The 17,918-nt window shown below is 43.3% G+C and overlaps 1 protein-coding gene across 2 annotated transcripts in view; it reads left to right on the forward strand.

Moving 5' to 3' along the window:
- Nucleotides 1-2,102: 2,102 nt before the first annotated feature.
- The window catches only part of SLC12A4 (solute carrier family 12 member 4), a 49,725-nt gene continuing 33,909 nt past the window's right edge, over nucleotides 2,103-17,918 (forward strand). Inside the window, exon 1 of one of the 2 annotated variants that reach the window (XM_068693887.1) lies at nucleotides 2,103-2,486. In XM_068693887.1, the coding sequence (XP_068549988.1) occupies nucleotides 2,222-2,486 (265 nt within the window). In that variant the 5' untranslated portion in view covers nucleotides 2,103-2,221. The remainder of the gene's footprint in view (nucleotides 2,487-17,918) is intronic. The other variant, XM_068693888.1, reaches the window with a different exon arrangement.

A 17,918-nucleotide genomic window follows, 5' to 3' on the forward strand; every position in this document is an offset into this window, starting at 1 on the left:
TCTGTTCCCTATCAAGTAATAATTTTTCCACCTGTTTTCTTGGTGGACTCTAGATTATTATATTGTACTTACAAACACTAATGAGACATAATTCAGCCTCAGGGTGTTAAACAGAAAATGTTACTATATGGTCAATTGTTCTGCGTTCCTGTGAGAGAAAAAATATTGCTGGAAATAAGACAGTGGACTAAGTGGCACACCAGTGTGTTTCCAGCCTGTCAGTGGTAATGCTTCTAACATCAACAGAAATGCTTTCTAAATTCTCAAAATTGGTCTACCTTGCCTACCCACAGAAATTGCTAGTAAACTTCACAGACCTCAGTGCGATCATACACAGAGGTACTAATTTTAGGGCTACTGGAAAAAAAGAATCTCACCCTTGATCACAGAGATAATCATGAGTTTTGAATAGAAGAAAATGTTTTGTTTCTCCCCCAAAACTATCAGGGCTTTTACTGATATACATAGTTAAATGAAGATACATTGTTGTCTTTCTTAACTGAGCAAAAAGACACCAGTAAAATGTAGGTTATATGAAAAAACACAGAAGTCTTAGAAGTCTTTCCACCTGTCTGATCAATGCTAGGAGGTGTAATTGTTCTGGCTTTCCCCAGAGGTGGTCTAAGTGAACTGAGAGACCTGTAACCTCTTGGCAGCAGTCACTCCACAGCACAGATCCTCCTTGTTTATTTCAAACCCCACCTAATTGAGAGTAGACCTATTAGTTGTGAACAAGGCACTTTCTCTCTTAGTTGTTTCTCTCTTGCTCATTACACATTTTTCTTTCCCCAGGTGACCTGGGGGTTGCTTTGTGAAAAAGGCAGGACAAATTCCAAAAGCTAGAGATAAGGTTCTTTTGAGTACAGGAAATGCTGAAATAGTCTTATCCTCTTCCTCTGCTCTAGGGTTTATAACCTCCCAGAGACTCCCATACATTCTGAGAACAAAACTTCCATCAGCACTGGACTGACTTGTCACTGTACACAGATTTCTTGAATAAGGCTTATTGCTAATCAAAAATCTACAGAATTAGTTTGAGTTGATAGCCCAGAGAAAAATGCATGAACTGTTCTCTAGAGCTTTTTTCCTCCAGTGATTACATAACGCATTAAGAAGGGATCCTTTTACTTTCAAGGCTAGCTCTCAAATGCAGACAATAAATAGCATTATCAACTATTAATTCATCTTTAAACGCCACGCGAAGGCTGCCCTATGCAAAACGAAGGCCAAGATACCCAGCCCTGGCGCCAGTGCTCTTTCAAATGTGAAGGCCAAATTGAATTGTGCTCCCTGAGGGATGAGGGGTTGAGGGGCAGGCGTGCCCAGGGCTTTACAGCCCTTGCCGCCACCCAGGCGTCCGGCGGGGCTGCTGGGGGGCTGTCAGACCCCACTGCCCCCAAGAGTGGGACATAACAATGGGGCAGCCCTGGCTCCCAGGCCCTGTTTCAGCAGCGGGGCCACACTTCATCTGCCCCGGCAGTCTGCTGCCTTAGCAACTGTCTGCTTTGCATGTGGCTGGAAATACGCTGGGTCTAGCTGGCGTACAGCTCTCCCAAGGGGAGTATTTCGCTGCTCGGCCCCTCCAGCCCCTTTTGTGCAGTCATGCTTCCCGTCTCCCTCGGGCTTGCCTCGTTATTTCCGAGCGCTTCACAGCCAGAGCAGGGAGCGAGGCGGAGAGGGGCAAGCCCAGGAACCACCCCGCTGCCACCCCCAGCACAGGAAGCGGGGACAGGGACAGCTGCCGCATCCGTGCTTGGCGACAGCTCCTGTAAAGGCTCTCGATGTGCTTCTAATTAAATCGATGCCTTTAATTAAGCCGCTGCCGACGGGTTGAGGACCGGGGCTTCCACCCCAGCCGCCCCCCCGGGCCAGCCGCCGCCCTCCCCTCATGGCTCCCGCCCAGCAAATGGCGGCCAGGCCGGGGGGGGTGGGCGGTGAAACCCCCCCGGTGCCGAGCCCACACCGCGCCCCGCCGCCCTCAGGGCCCGGCTCCTGTCAGGACACCCCCTTCTTCATCTTCTTCCTCCTCCTCCTCCTCTTCCTCCTTGTCCTCCTCTCCCTCCTCCGCGCCGCCCCCGGCCCCTCCTCCGCGCCCAGCCCTCGCTGCGGGGCGGCCCCGGCCCTCCCGCCGGCCCCGGGGGCGGCGGCCGCCGCTCCGCCTCGCTTCGCTTCGCCTCTCCTCGCCTCGCTTCTCCTCGCCGCCCCGGCGCTTCGGAGGGGAATGGGTGGAGTTGAGGAGCGCGGTTTCCTGAGAGGAAGTGACCGCACGGGGCAGGAATGCGCCGCCGGCTCCGCGCCGCGTCCCGCCTGCCTGGCCGCCGTGCCGCGGGGAGCCCCGGCAGCCATGCCGCACTTCACCGTGGTGCCGGTGGAGGACAAGCACCGCGCCGACTACGACAGCGTGGAGGGGCTCAGCTGGGTGGACTACCGAGAGCCGGCCGCCGCCCCAGCCGCCGCGGACTCCTACGACACCGTCAGCTCCGACGGTGAGCGGCCAGGGCCGGGCTGCGGCTGCCGGGGCCGCTGCCGGTCCCCGGCGGGGCGAGCGCGGTTCCCCCGCCCGACTCCGCCTCGCCGCGGCACACAAAGGCGGCCCCCGGCTGCTCCGGCACCGCCAGCCCCCGAGATCCTCCCCGGAGATCCTCCCCGGGGAGATCCACCCTCGGGATCCACCCCGGGGGCTCCCCCTCGCTAGCCCGGGGTGCCGCCGTTATCGGGCCTCCCGCAGGCGATGAGGGTGCGGGGAGATAGGCGCCGAGAGCTGCGGTCCCGGGGAGAGCAGGGATGGGGAACGCGGCGAGGGCACCGCTTCCCCTGCTGCCGGCACCCCGAGGAAGGCGCCTGGGCAGCGAGGGCTGACACCGGGCCCTGGATGCTACAGCAAGTGTGTGGTGGCGGGGAGGCTGCTCTCGGGCAGAGCTTTTTGTTAGCGGTTCGTGCATTCCGCTTGCAGAAGGGAGCCGTGCCTCGGGAAGGGATCCGGGGCGGTGCGCGGTGTGTTTGGTTATCTGGGTAACTGGTGGCAGCGCTCAGCCTGCCTTGGTGTTTTTTAGTGTCAATGCAGCGAGTGTTTCCAGCCAGCAAAGGAAGAACACTTAGATGTGGAGAGCGGGGCGGTTCTTCTAAAAGGTTATTTCAGCTCTTTGTGGTGTCTTATGTTTTCTCTGCTTTAGTTATGTTTAGTCTTGTAGCCTTTGCGAGGAGGATCTTCCCATGGGCTCAGCACGTGAATCTGACTTGCCCTCTGTGAATCACGCAGGATTCTAGGCAACAAAAGAAAAATCAGTAAACACCTGGCCTGCTCCTCCTTGCCTGTGCAGTCAAACCTTTCATAATGCAAATGTTATGGGATGCACGATAATCCCCAAAGGGAGCCTGCGCTATTCAGGCCTGCGCTCAAGGAGGAGAAAAGGGTTGTTTTGCTGAGTGATACTCAGATGTCGTGAGATCAATATCCAGTTTCTGGCTTGGCATTCTCTTTGGTTCTCTGTGAATTTGTTCTCCAATCTCCAATGTATACCTTGTGTCTTTTTTTTTCCCATAGTTCTCAAATGAATTTTAGATTTCATATAGATCTAATGTCTATTATGTTTGCTTTTTTTCTAGCATGCACATTTTGGGCTTGTGGAAGGCAAGTGTCCTTCCCGACTTGTCAGTTTCCACAGACAAGTTGAGGTGCTAGCCCTAAAGGCTGTGTAGGGCCTTGACTTCACTTTATAAACAGGTGTACTTGAAGTCCGGGTTACTTGACATATAGTTAATGTGTATGACAATAATAGATGATTTTTACCCATCTGAGCAGGTTGTTTCTCTGCTCATTAGTTTTGGCTGGTAAGAGGAACCTGTGGAAGCTGCTGCCGTGGGGGATAAAGGAAGGTCAGCTCAAGCTGCCTGTTGTCTGGCTATCACAGTGCCTGTAGGGTGTGGGCAAGCAGCGCACTGAAAGATGTTCAGCTCCCTGTCCCAGTCTGCTGGTACTTGGCAAGCTCTGGTCTCTGCAGCACACAGAGCCACGCTACTGGAAGTTAGCTCAGTCTCTTTATTTTAAAACTGATAAATATCTGGTAACATCTCCATTAATGTACAGTAGTTAAGTCCTGTTTCTGTTTGAACTATAACTGTCTTCTATTTTTTAATTTACTTTCACAGTAATTAAGTGTTGTTTCATATCCTCAGGGTATGCGTATACAGATACGTTTCTTACCTACCTGTACTGACAAGAGTGTTCTTCCCCACTGCCTTGTCGATCTCCTCCTAGGCTTCCTGGGTTTATGGCTCTGCAGAGGGGAATCTAAACTCCCCCCCCACCCCGTGTTATTCTTGGTGCTTCCTTCCGTATCCTATGCAGAGAGCAGGAGTCTCGCCTACCGGGGGAAGAGTCTAAAATAGGACCTGGTAGGGATGGGAAGCTCCTGTTGGAGGCCAAATATCTTACAGCTGCTTAGCACCTGCATTGTGGAGCAAAGAGGGGGACCTTCCAGAGCTTTCTGTGGCAGCAGATTGAGGGACTCACGGTGGGACCGGTTGATGTTGGTGATCTCTCTGATTTTAGATAACGTAAAGTTTGTTTGACTTAAATGCAGGTTGTCAGTTCTGGGTTGTGGCCCCATCAAAGTGCGCATGATTCATGTTGGCACTGCAAGAATGCACGCAGAGCTGCCCGAACAACGCCAATTGTCCAGGCTTTATCTGCAGTCAAGTAGTGCCACAGCCAGTATAAGGGACTGCTGAATTTTCTTCAGGGAAATCTTTAAGTGGCTTGCTACTCAGAACATTATTTCAAGACATTTAAAGACTTGTTTGGGTTGCTCAGTTGATCAGGGATGGGTTAAAGTGACTGAGTAATGATATGGCCCTTCAAGCCTGTGATTTATCATGGTAATATAACTGCTTATAGCTGGTCTCTAGACGCAAAGTAGGAGATCTGTTGTTCAGATATTCCTTGCACAATGTCGTAAGCTTACAATTCTGATGGATTCTCATTTCCCTCTGACCTTCTTACTCCAACCTTTTTCATGGTCTTGTTTGTGAATGCTTTTTCTCTGAGTTCTGCATTATTTGGGATATTAAGTGATGTGGTGTCACCTAAGCAACACAGAGGTGAAGCCATTCTGCAATAAGAATTTCTCATCAACCCCTTGCATAAGACAATATTGGTCAGTGCATAACAATTCACCCTTCCCAGATAGCTTCACTGCTGGCTTGTGAATAAAACCAGCATTTTTCTTCTAAGCAGGTCCTTCCTACAGTTAGTGCTTGTAATAGAATTTGACATCTTCCATTTAGAAAAAGAAGCACAAAGAATTATCCTGTGATCCTATGACAAACACGTGAACCCTGCTTTATGGTTTGACAGGGATGAGAAATGTGAATTTGGCATCTCTTCAGTCTTTGAAACAACGCAAGCGTGTTAGCTTGGGTACACAGAATAAGAAAAGGGAAGGGGGGACTGAATAGTGGTTAAAAACCCTACAAAAACAACTAAGCTTTGCTTTAACAGGAATCTCAGCTTTACAGTGGTTGCACACCATGTTAACCAAAGTGCAACAGTGTCATGTGGCCCGAGGGAAGTTATTTATCCTCCTGTGACTTTTGTTTGTGGAAATGAGACGCTAATCAGCTTGGTGTCACTAACCAACCTTGGTCAGCTGCCACCCTTGGGTTTTGCCAATGAATTGCTCTACTTATGTTCCAATTATCACATGGCTTTCTTTCAGCCCACAGTTTTCTAACTAGACTTGAGACCTTTTCCTCATGCTTACAGTCTGCATCGGTACGTATGACGTCCTTGTGCAGCAGCAGGTTGTGCTGGTCAGTTTTAACAGGCTGGTTTGGAACCGGAGTAGATGGATGAAGGAGGTTCTGCTGTGAAAGCAGTGAATTTTTACTTCTTCCCAAGTCACTGCTTTTTAATATGTGGTAACTGAACAGTGAAGGTTTTAAGTTGTTTGCAAGAGTTGAATTGAAGCTTGCATAAAGTATATCTAAAGATACCTTTAATGGAGATGCATAAATCATTCAAAAATTGCTCTGCAGAGCTCTTAATTCTTATACATAGATGTTTTGGCAAAGTCCAGAGACAAGATAAAATTAGTCAATAACAAATTAGATATTGCAGCTAAATAGCAATGATAAAAATACGTGTCCAAATATATTTTAGGTTCTCTTAAGTTCAAACCAGGACTTGTGCTAGTAGCACTGTGGGTCAATGATGCTGTTAGAGTAGACATAACAGTGTATTTTTGCATAACCTCTGTAACACGTGCATCTTCAGCGTTATTTCTGTTGCCTCTAAACTGTAAAAAGAAGTCATGCAAGAGGGGACCTGGGGAGGAGTCAAGGCAGAAACTCATAACAGTTTGGGAGAAAAGTCACCTGAGAAGAGAAATATACCAGTGTCAGTCATCTGTCTTCTCTGGTGATTTGTTCACTATTGTCTGATGAAAATGATACAGATTTCTCTGTATCTTATTCAATCTAATTGTATTTTGATGAGGAAAGGTAGTTTTGTTTCTTTTTTCCTGTTCTGCCAAGCTTTGCATCACATTTTTCTTTCTCTGTGTGAATTTGGAGGTTTTAAAGGTGTCCCATGAGTGCTGAATATGTTGGTATTTGTTCTTTTTATTTAAAGGTGGTTTTGAGATACTCTGACCTGAGTTATTGTACTCTACTATAAACATAATTAGGATACACAGCAATTGTTATCATTGGAAACACAGATCCTGAAAGGGGTCTTAGCAGCAGTTATCCTTGTGAAGCCCAGTATTTTTTTCTGTTTGTGCAATTGGCAATTAGCACAACACAGATAGCAGTGCCAAACTCCAGCGTGCTTTTTCAGTGTACAGGTGCATAGATAAGTGGACTGTTGCTTCAGATAAGAAAAGATAAGCATGTGGAATGTGAAAAATGAAAGTGGGGAAGTGCTTTGTAAGATGATTAGCTGTGTATAACACTTGGGTGGGGGAAAGGGATTGCAACCTGAAAGCAAAACCATTTTTCTGAGATTTGCTGCGAGATCTGGTATGACTTGTTTTCATGGATTCCCGGGTGGATACCTCAAGTTTCTTGGTCTTTTTTAGTAGTGTGTGGTCTTGTCAGGTTTAACTCATCCATAAAAATGCTTGCCACGGAAAGAAAAGGTTCACATTACTGCATGAACTTTTAATTTTGCTAAGCATGTCTCTCATACCTCCAACTAGTGCCGTGATTAAGACAGAGCTGGTGAGGCAGCAGCTGTCCGGCACTAAAGGGACCTTGGTGCTAGCTGCTGGCTGCCAGGAGACTTTAACTAAATATAGAAAAACATAGCCCTTTTTGTGGGTTCTCTGGTATTTGAGTTATTTGGAAAAGCTCAGCGAAGGCCATGTCTAAGTAAGCTGAAGGCAACTCCTGTAGCTGTGTGTGGGTCTGTAGGTCGCAAAAAATAAGAGAAGATAGGGAAAAAAAAAAAAAGCCACCAACTGTCTTTTGTAGCTGCTGCCATTTTTGTGCTTAGGAGAACACCTGTATCAGAAGGCTAAGCAGCTGTACATGAAAAGACGTGGATTTTCTATCTTTACCTGCAAATGCTTGCTCCTTTTGACTTGCTGAGCTTCAAACTAAGTCTCAATGAAGCTCTTTTTCTAACATTTTCTTTTTTTTTTTCAATATGCTGGAGCTCTGTCTTTTATTCAATTTCTGCACTCTCCTAATGGAATTCAGATCAGGTTTTGGGTTTCCTTCATTGTATTTGTGGTACCTGTCTCTCTCACAAGTAAAACTGATTTGTGTTGTTTATTCCATTTGCCCTTGCAAATTTCTGCAGCATTTCACTTCCTTAAAGAACATAGTGACGCTTCCTTTCTCCCCCAGTTCTCGGCGACAGCAAAATGAAGGAATACGTTTCTGCATGTAAAGTTTAAATTTGACTTTTGCTCTAAAGTTACATGTGGAATGGTGACTAAGTAACTTTGCAGCTTCATTGAGGAGGAAATGTAGCCAAACACACTAAGTGCCATTCACTGAAGTAGAAGAACAAAAACTTGGAAGAAAATCACTCTTGGTGATCAGTGCTTTCTTTTTAAGTGCATGTAAGAGAATGGGAACACACAGTGCCACAGAGAGAGCAAAGCTGCATTTGGTGAGTTTTTCCATTCCAAGACCAGGTTAAAAATTTACATCTGCTCTTGACTACAATGTAAGAAATAACTTAATATGCAGACTGATTTTGTATTTCAGCAAAATTTATATTACCAATCCACTGGTGCAAGACTTACTTGATCAAGGGTTTTGTATCTTTAACCCATTGGTTAAAGTTTTTTTTCATTTGTTTTTGGAAATACTTTGTTATATGAGCTATGGATAAAAAAAAAAAAAGGCACCGTTTTAAGACATGATCTGAAGTCTATTGGAATTACATTTTAGGAATGTTTGTGTTGTCTTCAGTAACCTTTTGAATCAGAAATTTTGGATGTCATGCCATACTGAGCTGATTTGCATTTTCACAGATAAGAAAGTTTCAGTATTTTTGCTGTTTGATTTTGTAAATCCCTTTTCCTACTTTGCTTTCAATAGGCATCTGTTTAAGTGATGCCAAGTGGTCCCTTAGTGGTGAGTAGTACTATCTTTTGTTCATTCAGCTGAGCTGCTTTGGATGACTTCTTTCAGTATACTTGGATTTTTGTCACACACGGAGAACTGCATCTTTCCCGCTGGCTGCTGTAGTCAGTGCAAAGCCGACAAAACCTTTTTTTGATGCATATAAAATAACAACACCATACACCAAAAATACCAGCAATATCAAATATTTGAGATACATTAAATATGTTGTCTTTAAATATAAAATAGCTACATGACCAGGAAAAATACAGATCTTATAATCTATGTGTGGTTAGCTTCTCTTCAGGGTTTTGGATGTGATAGCATCTTACATGCTGTTATGTGGCACAGGTCCCCTCTCTTCTGTCATCCAGTGCACACCTATCCAGAGGTTGTTCTGTTGGCTGCAAACTGCCTCTTTGTCCTGAGTGGCCCTTTCAAACTGTCTCTTTTGGGCCATAAAAAGAAGTTTGTGAGTTAAAGGGGTAGGTTTTTTTTTGTGGTAGGTATTAGGTTTGGCCTGGAAAAAAGAAAACCTTTTTTTTTCCTCAGCAGTCTTAATTCATGTCTGAGCAACAGAGGTGTGGGTTAGGACAGTGCTAGGAATTCTTCTCCCCTCCCCCGCCCCCCCCCCCCCCCCCCAAATATTTGCTGCTATTAAAGGTACTTGGTGGAATATTTTGAATCATCTTTTGATCTTCATTCTGCTCTGTAGAACAGAGAGGTGGGGTTAGATGTGCAGGATAAAGCACTAATTGACCAAAAAGAGCTTTGGCTCCATTCATTAGCTTATGGATGAACGGGGAAGGTTGATCGCTTGGCAAAACTGCCAAGTTAGCTGTCTTTGCTCATGGGAGGCAGCCTAAGACTTGTTGGAGATGTAAGTGAAATGGCATTTTGCTAAGCAGATGGTGCAAGGCCAGTGCCAGGCTGTGCAGGGCAGCTGGGGGGAGAGGTGAGGGAGAAGATGCCAGTGGTAGCGAGAGGACAGACATCATCCCAGCTTTGTCCTGGTGGTCAGAGTGCAATGGCAAGAAGCTGAAATGTGCCCCATGGGTCTATCCACTTGAATCCAGAACCCTTAATTTGCCTCCCGAGTGACCTGTGTTCTCCTAGTAGCCGAACTCTTTCATTGACTGCCACGTGGTCCGTCATATAACTAGGATGCAATCCATTGATCACTTAGAAAATTAGAATCAAAGCTGCAAGCTGATGTTGGAAGCTGGCTTACAGGGAACTGCAGCAGAGATTGTATAACAATATCCTGGGAGAGGAGGGATGACGCAGGCTGTTTTGGACAGAGGCATGCAGTACTACGTACAGGTTCGAGCTAATTACGCCTGAATTAAACCGTATTTATTTTCTACAGCTTATTTGCTATCCTTCATTTTTCCTTTTCCAGTATCCAGCAATTTTTTGTTTGAAGAGTTTAGAACAGCATCTAGTCTTCACAGTTATCTCCTTACAGTAAGGCAACAGAGTGAACGTTTGCCTTTCACTTCCGTGTCAAAGGGAAAGAAGCACTCTTCTGGTGTGCCATTAGAAGCTGCCCATCTGCTGAGTTAGGGTAATTCCTAAGGAAACTTGTTAAGACTTGCTCTTGCATACTTTAAAATGCTGATTGCGGCAGTAAAACACAAATCTTATGCCCTGGAGTATAATTGCTTTTCATAGAATTATCTATAGCAGTGCTACCTTGTGTCATGACTCTGTCTGTGCTTGCAGGCTGAGCAGCCCTGAGCTTAATCACTGTGTGCAAAGTCCACCTCTGGATTTTCATGGAGGAAGTCAAGTCTGGGTTGGGACTTGGAGTAATTCAAGGTGACAGTGTAGCTGCTGCACCCTCTCTGATGGAGAATAGCACATTACTGTTTCTCTTCTGGTTTCTACCTTTGTATTCAGGGGTTTTGCAGTCCTGATCCACCTCTAAGTAATATATCTGACTTCCCTTTCACTGCTATTGCCATAGTATATATTTGTTTTCAAACTTGATGCATAGGACAAGAAGTAGGGGTTCCCTAACCGATTTGCAAGTCTCATTTCAGATCTTGCTGCTCACAAACGTTTTCTGCTTTTTTTTTTCTGTTCCAGTTATCACTGTCCAGTCTGTTGTCTTATGATATGAAGTGTTCAGCACCAAAACTTGTTTAGAGTATTCTGTCAGCTCCATCTAGGACGCCTTCATTTCCTTACATTCATAATTTGTTTTCTGTACTCTGTACCGGGACATGATCTCCAGAGCAGAGCTGTTTCTAGAGCATCATCAGCAAAACCTTGCCAACCTTAGCCAACTTCAATTTCTGCATGGATGTAACTTAAATCCAAGTTATATTGCCCCAGCAGAAACAAACCATTTACTTTTGATGTGGCTATATGCCCCAGAGAATGTAGGGGTGATGTCATGGATTAGTTTCAGGGGCATTGCAGCTGGACATGTCAGGAAGTCTAGCTGAGCTTTATTTGCTACATCCCAGTGCTGTCTAACCAGACGGCGGGATGATTGTCTGCCTTTTTGTACAGTGCCCTTTAGTGTACATGCAGGGAGCTTCAAAGCTGTAACTGAAGGCAACACGCAGAGAATAATTTTAATGGTGGTGCTTTGCCCTTGCCCTTTTGAAGACACAGTATCTTTTGTGGTGGAAGCACGTGTTTGGCAGGTAGGCTAAGCTCACTGTTAGATGTCCCTGAGTTTCCTCTGACTTACCTTCTGTTGCATGTGCTTTATTTAATTCCTGACCAGTGGAGCAGAAGTGAAGTGATCCCACGTTACCTGTTGCCACACGAAGAATTTCGGTGAGCTACACGCTGTTCTTACTTTGCTCTGATGCTCTTGCAAACTGATGGACTTCCTGTAAAATGATAATAAAAGCCACTCTGGCTTTTCCAGGTATCTGGCTTTGCGTTGCTCTGTGCTGCGTTACACAGTGTGCAGTGTGTTGTGCTATTTTGGAAGATCTGTGAGCTCTTTATAATTGTGTGTTTGAATAACCACAGTTTGTTATTTATTCTATGTGTTATCATATGTGCAATGCCAGAGTGCTCTCCACCCTTGAAAATTTTGTTTGGGATGGAGTGACTTCCTTTGTTTAGAAAGTCTCAGGCTGAATTTGATGTTTTCACAGTTCTTTAAGTAATGTGACCATGGTTGCAAGTGAGTTTTGGACATTTGTAGCACTTCACACTGAAAGATCGACTCTTCATCCTTGGAGCATATACATGCTTAGATCTTTTTTGTCTTTCTCCTTTTTTTCTTTCCCTTAGTTAAAAGAAGTCTCTTGCATGCTCTGTTTTCACATGGAATAAAGTCCTACTCAAATGCAAGAAAAATCTAATAGTTTCCACTTTCTGTATGAATTAACTGACAGCAAATAAAGCATTCAGGGGTTCACAGTAAACTGACAGACAAAATAGATGTCTTCTCATTGTCTTCCAGGAATGGATAGTAAATGTCTGTTACATACATTGTGTAGTATGTAATGTGTAACGTGTACATACATTGAAATTCTCAAAGTAATTTAAACCTTTAATTGAAACCTTTTTTCAGTTACTTTCTGTATGTCTGGAGATATTTAGCACTCTTGCTTCCATCTCCTCCAGTTCTGCTTGCTCTCTGTAGGACATTTTGTGAGCTGGTGACAATACTGACTTAATGGTCACTGTACCCAGCTGCTTGTTCTCACTTAGTGGCTTGTGCAGTTGGCTTTTATTCTTGGTGTGTTTTCTTTCTAGTCTATGTTCATCTTTCTTACTGCACAGACACGCTTAGCGGAATGGGTACAGGGCTGGAAACCATTTCCATTTTTTGATATCAGAGAGAAAAGTGAATTGAATATCCCATAGAATCTGTATGCCAGGCTCGTAGACGTAGCTTGGTGCCTTTCAGAGAAACTGAGAATGTATTTTAGCATTTTCCCTGCAGAAAAACATTCTTCCTGTGTTTTGACACAGGGCGTGTCTTATCTGAGATGCCTTCATGCATATGAGGGGACTGAGTTTCAGGGAGGATAGTCGTGAGAAACGATTTGGAGTTGTTCCACATGAAAGAACCTCTGAAGTGGATTACAGTGAAGTACAAAGGTTGTTTTTATAGTGTTTTTCAGCTGGCGATGAAGAGTTATATTATGAAAGCTCTTAAGCAACGTGAGTTCCTAAATCCATTTCTCAAAAGTGACTTGGCATTTTTAATCGCCGAGGCATTCTTGGTGGTTACAGCTACTGGGTAATGTAGATAGTTTCAGTGTGGTGTGTGTGGTTTAAGGACCTCCTTATAAACAAGCAGAATGTATAGCGTTCTGGTAATTATGAACTACTTAGAATCATTAAGTTAGTATCTGCCTCTGTATCTTATATAAACCTCCATTTCATCATACAGATTCTTTGTGTGTGTATGTGATCTTTCATATGATTCATCCACTAATGGGTAATCATAGTAAAAAATTATTGAAGATGGAAAGAAATACATCACTGTTTTCACTTGAAGTGCCTGGAGGGCAAACGTCACAGAGCGATACTCTTCACGGCATTAGCAGCTTTAAAATGCTGTCTGATTCCGCACTCAGCAAGCAGCAGATCTGTGGCAAATGCTTTTCTGAGTAAGTGTGCAAACAGCTGGCAAAGTGCCTCTTAGATGTGGCTGGATTCGGATTTCACGAACAGCATTTTCAGTGAGAACTTGACATTTGTATATTTTCTCAGTGTTGAAAGGATTATAATGCCAGGAGTATATCAATGTTGGCTTAGCTTTCTCTAAGAAGCCCTCTTGCTTCCTGAAGGAGATCAGTCCCACAGAGCACTGCAGCCAGCAGTCAGTTTGTCAGAGGTAGGAAAAGTTCTTTTGGGAATACGATATTAAACTTGTCTGATCCTTAGGACTTCACAGAGAAGGCGTTTACTAGAGCATGTGCTAAGAGCAGAAGGAAGAATAATGGTAAACCAAATAACTGCAAATGGCAAAGAGTTACTGCTGAAGGGTAAGTACTTCATGTTGGTGTTAATATCCACATAGGATTACACTGTTCTGAAGCTATCTTTACTGAGGAGTAAAATCATTGCATTTTCTGAAACAGGGTTATTATTATTAAATTGCTAAGTCCTCTGAGTTGTGTAATATAAGTCAACTTGTTTGGTAAAGCTGTTCCCTAATGTAGTTTTGCAAAGTACAGTGAAAGTCTGATAGTAACTTCATGGATGTTTATTTAGGGAGAAATCAAAGATCTCTGCTTAGCTCTACATCTAATTCTTTACTCCGCTACAGCCAAACCATAGTCTGGGTTGTCTGGGAAAGCTTTGGCTGTTTCTTTCATGCAGAGCACAACCAAATGCAGTCTTCAGAATTCTGAAGTGTTTTAGAGGAACTAATATATTATCAATAGTATGGAATTTTATTTATTTTGGTAAAACTATGCTTTGTGTAGCTTTTGCAGATGCCAAAGCTGTTGCTGACTGTAAGCATGTGCATGGTATCTGCAGAGTAGTGCCAAAGAAACACGCTTTACCTGTTGGGTAAAATCCAGTAAACGCAAAATTTTAATGACAGTGGTAATCCACAGTGAAGTAAATGCTATGCGTTAGTCTTAAAATGGTGAGTGAGCATCTTATGTTTTTAAAATCCCCATCCACGTCAGTAGTTTGGCCCTAACCTGCGTTTTTTGATGGAAGCGTGTGTCTGGCTGTGGTATGTGGGAGCTCAGTGCTGTCAGTGTAGCAGTGATAGTTTGAGCCTGTGTTTAAAGTACAGAGGGTCTTTTTGCTGCCTAAAAGCTGTCCAGGTTAAAATAATCAATCTGCACTTTCATTCTGTTCTCTCACAGAACTTACTGTTGCATGGTTTGGTACCTAGTGTGCCTTTTGCCTTTATTTTCATAAAATACTGGGGCAGCCTGGGATTTATGGCTCGTGCTTTCTGCCACCTGCAGTGAAAATCGACTCAGTGGTCCAAGGTCTTAAGTGAACTGGCATTAACAGTTATCAGTTATTTCACTGCCAGCGCTTGCTTTGTAGTGTGAATCTATTTCTGATGTAAATGTACTCCTACTCAAAAAGGAAAAAATGAACAGAAAAGAAACCCAGACAAAACACCAACACACTTAGAAGCAAACAATAAAAGAATAACTGAAAAATTAGCAAGGTTTTCAAAATACTTTGAGTTGTTTTTCTTTTTTTTTTTTTTTAATCTGGGAAGGTCACTATAAACCTTTTGCTATTGCAGAGCAATGAAATTCTCATTTTCAGTTTTTGAAAAAACTTAAGCTAAATATTAAATACATACTAAAAAGCTATATATTAAAAGCTGAATATTACAAAGTGTCCTTTGATTTTTTTTTTTACATTAAAAAAAATCTTTTAGATAATATTGGTTACTTTGTAGATAAAGCGCAAATAAATTAATTTTCCTTATCAGATTTGTGATGTGAGCTGCCAGTGCTACTTCAGTGAATGAGTTTATAATCAGAATTTGTATTTCAAAAATGTTTCCTATTTCTGGCTAGCTGTGTGCTGTCTGTGGAGAAACAAACATTTTTAATAGGCTGTCTTTATTACTATTATTTTGAATAAGATCTCTGGACTATATCTAATATTGGATTAGGATTTTTGCTAAGTAGTTGATCATGAGTGATTCAAGAAAAGAACCCATATCTGAATTTTATTTATGAAATTTACGGGTTATAATCTGTGCAAAAACAAAATATATAATTGTAAGTTGAATAATTTGTTATAGTTTCCAAATTCACTAAGAAGGAGGTTTCGTGACAGTCCTAAGAGCAGAAGTTTTGCTGAGCCCATGTGAGGGGCCACATAAGTAAAGAACATAAACAGATTTAGAATGTATTTGAGTGCTGTCATCTGCGTTTTTCTTAGGCTATCTAAACATGGTGGTCTCTTGATACACATCAACAATACTCTAGAATGCTTTGCTGCCAAATGTGGAGATATCAGGGTTCTTGAACTACTAGGAAAGGCCAAGAAATTTATTTAGGGCTTTCTATTCTTCAGCAATACTCAGTTCTGCAAAACTTTACTGTCTCTGCTAAGAATGCTATCTGAACACTGCACAGCCTTTTCGAGGGAACCACCTTTTATCTTAAGATGCAAGTGTTTGGAAAAGTAATATCACTGTTACCATCTGGACACTGTGTTACAACAGTTCCTTTTTGTAAAAACAAGCAAACAAAGAAACAAACCCCAAAGTATAATGAAAATGGGCCTTGGCAGCTTTTTGTGTTAAAATTTGATCCTTAAGGCTGTGAACAGATGTCTTCATTAAAACGTGTTGACTAATGAAACTATTCGGTTCTGCAAGAAAGAAATACTTGACCTGAAAATAATGTTTGCATCAATCCCATTGTTCCTGTAACTTTTTCTGCTGTAGAGTCTGCTGTAGAATATCTGTCTTGTGTGTATTCATTTGCTTCCAGATCTTGTGAGAACAGTAAGTCTAGCAAACTTACTTTGTTTTATGGGCAAAAATTCAAACGGAGTTCAGGCCTTATGATCTCTTGTATAGAAGTTTGTGAAGATCCTGACACACAAAAATCTACAAAAGCCAAAATGGATCATCCAAACAGAACAAACGTGTTTTCTGCTGGGGGATCAGCTTTGCATGTCTTCAATCTTTAAATTAGGTTTTCATTGAAGTTAAGGTTCTCTGCAGCAGTGTAATTTTCAGCATGCCAAGATGTATGTACAGGAGACATAGTCCAGGGATCTGCTAATTCAGCCATTTCTTTCTGACTGAAGAGCAAGCCGACACGATTAGTTGAACATAACTGCTCAGAGAGCTGAAATTAGGTTAAAGGAATCCCTCAGCAGCTGCAGGGTTATTAGCCACTCTACCTTTTGATGTTCAACTCCAGTGTCATTTGTAGATGGAATATTAAAATATGATGGAATATTAAAAATATTTGTAAAATTTTATTAAATCTTAGATTAAGTTACATTTATTTATTTTTAATGTTCTCTGTGCATGAAAACCTCTCAGCCTGTCTCTCACTGTCACAGGCTTTGTGACCAGCGATGCTTGTAAAACCTGGTGCTAGCTGCTTTGCAGCCAATTTCATTACAAAAATATTTTTACTGTGGTGTGCACGAGGGAGGCTGTGCGTGCACAGTGCAATTACAAAGAAGATATTAGCTCCTACGCCGCTCCAGAAATTCAATTATCTTGTGGGGAGGGTCACAGGGTTTTCTTTGAATGTCTGTTTTTCTAATGAATCTCTGCTCAGAGCTCTGTCCCTGGGCTGAAGGCATGTAGTTAAGGTTTAGGTCTCAGTATCTCAGGCAGGGAGCTGCAGGAACGCTACATATCATCGTCACAGGCTGTATCAAAGTACAGCCCTCTTGGGAATCCTTCTTTAACATTTTAAGCCTAACTGCAGCTTAATGTGCATTACTATACTTTGCCTGTTATTGGTGCTGGCTAGACGAAAGCCTGTCCATCCGTGCCTTCAGCACGCCTTAACTTGTCACGTAGGTAAAGCCTCCATAAGAACTAGTGAGTATCTGGCTTAGTCATGTCCAAATGGAAAGATCTGAGGGTGTTTTAAGATGTACTAATTTCCACTTATTTAACCAAGTGTGATGAAGAACGGGAGTGGTAGTTTTCTTAAAGGGAGTTCAGAAACTGACGATAGGGAACAAAACCTTGACAGGTCGAGTCACGCAGCCGCTCCTGCCGGCTTCTCCCAGGGATGATTATCGACCTAGTCTGGCTGAGTACACCTTACCACTGCAAAGCTTCCTGGTCTGCCTTTACAGTAGTTGTGTCGTGCCTAATTGTTCAGCTTTCATTTATCCTCACTAATCTGGCTTGCTTATAGTTGTTTTAAAGTAGGTGTTTTGTCTGTAATTTTCCTTGATTCCTGGTGTTCATCCCTCACCGAAGAAAACACGATGGCTTGCACGGAAGGCTTACACACACGGTGCTCTAGCAGGGGAGCTGGCTCTCTAGCCTAACCACCTTCCAAAAAGAAAGCAGTTATGTGAACACCGTCCTCTGTTCTTTGTCTTTTTGCTTTTATTAAAGACAACCTAAAGTTTTTGGAGAACACAGTACAACCAGCCCACAGACTGTCTGGTACAGTTTTGCTACTGTGTTTTTTCCTGGCAATAAGATAAAAGCAAGGCAAAGGTTTGGACATACATTTATCATTTTATCCTATCTCCTGGGCTGGTGTGTTTGCACACTTCCATATATGCACGGTTGGGGTGTTTAGGTGGTATTCCATGGAGCATCTTTGCTGTTTTATGGAACCCAGTTAACCACACAGTGAATGTTGTTCTCTAGACCTGTGCCTGTACCTGCGTCAGGGAGCCCTAAAAAGTGCAGGGATCTACATATATGC

Source organism: Anas acuta, chromosome 10 (assembly GCF_963932015.1).
Source record: "Anas acuta chromosome 10, bAnaAcu1.1, whole genome shotgun sequence".
In the NCBI taxonomy this organism is placed as follows: Eukaryota; Metazoa; Chordata; class Aves; order Anseriformes; family Anatidae; genus Anas; species Anas acuta.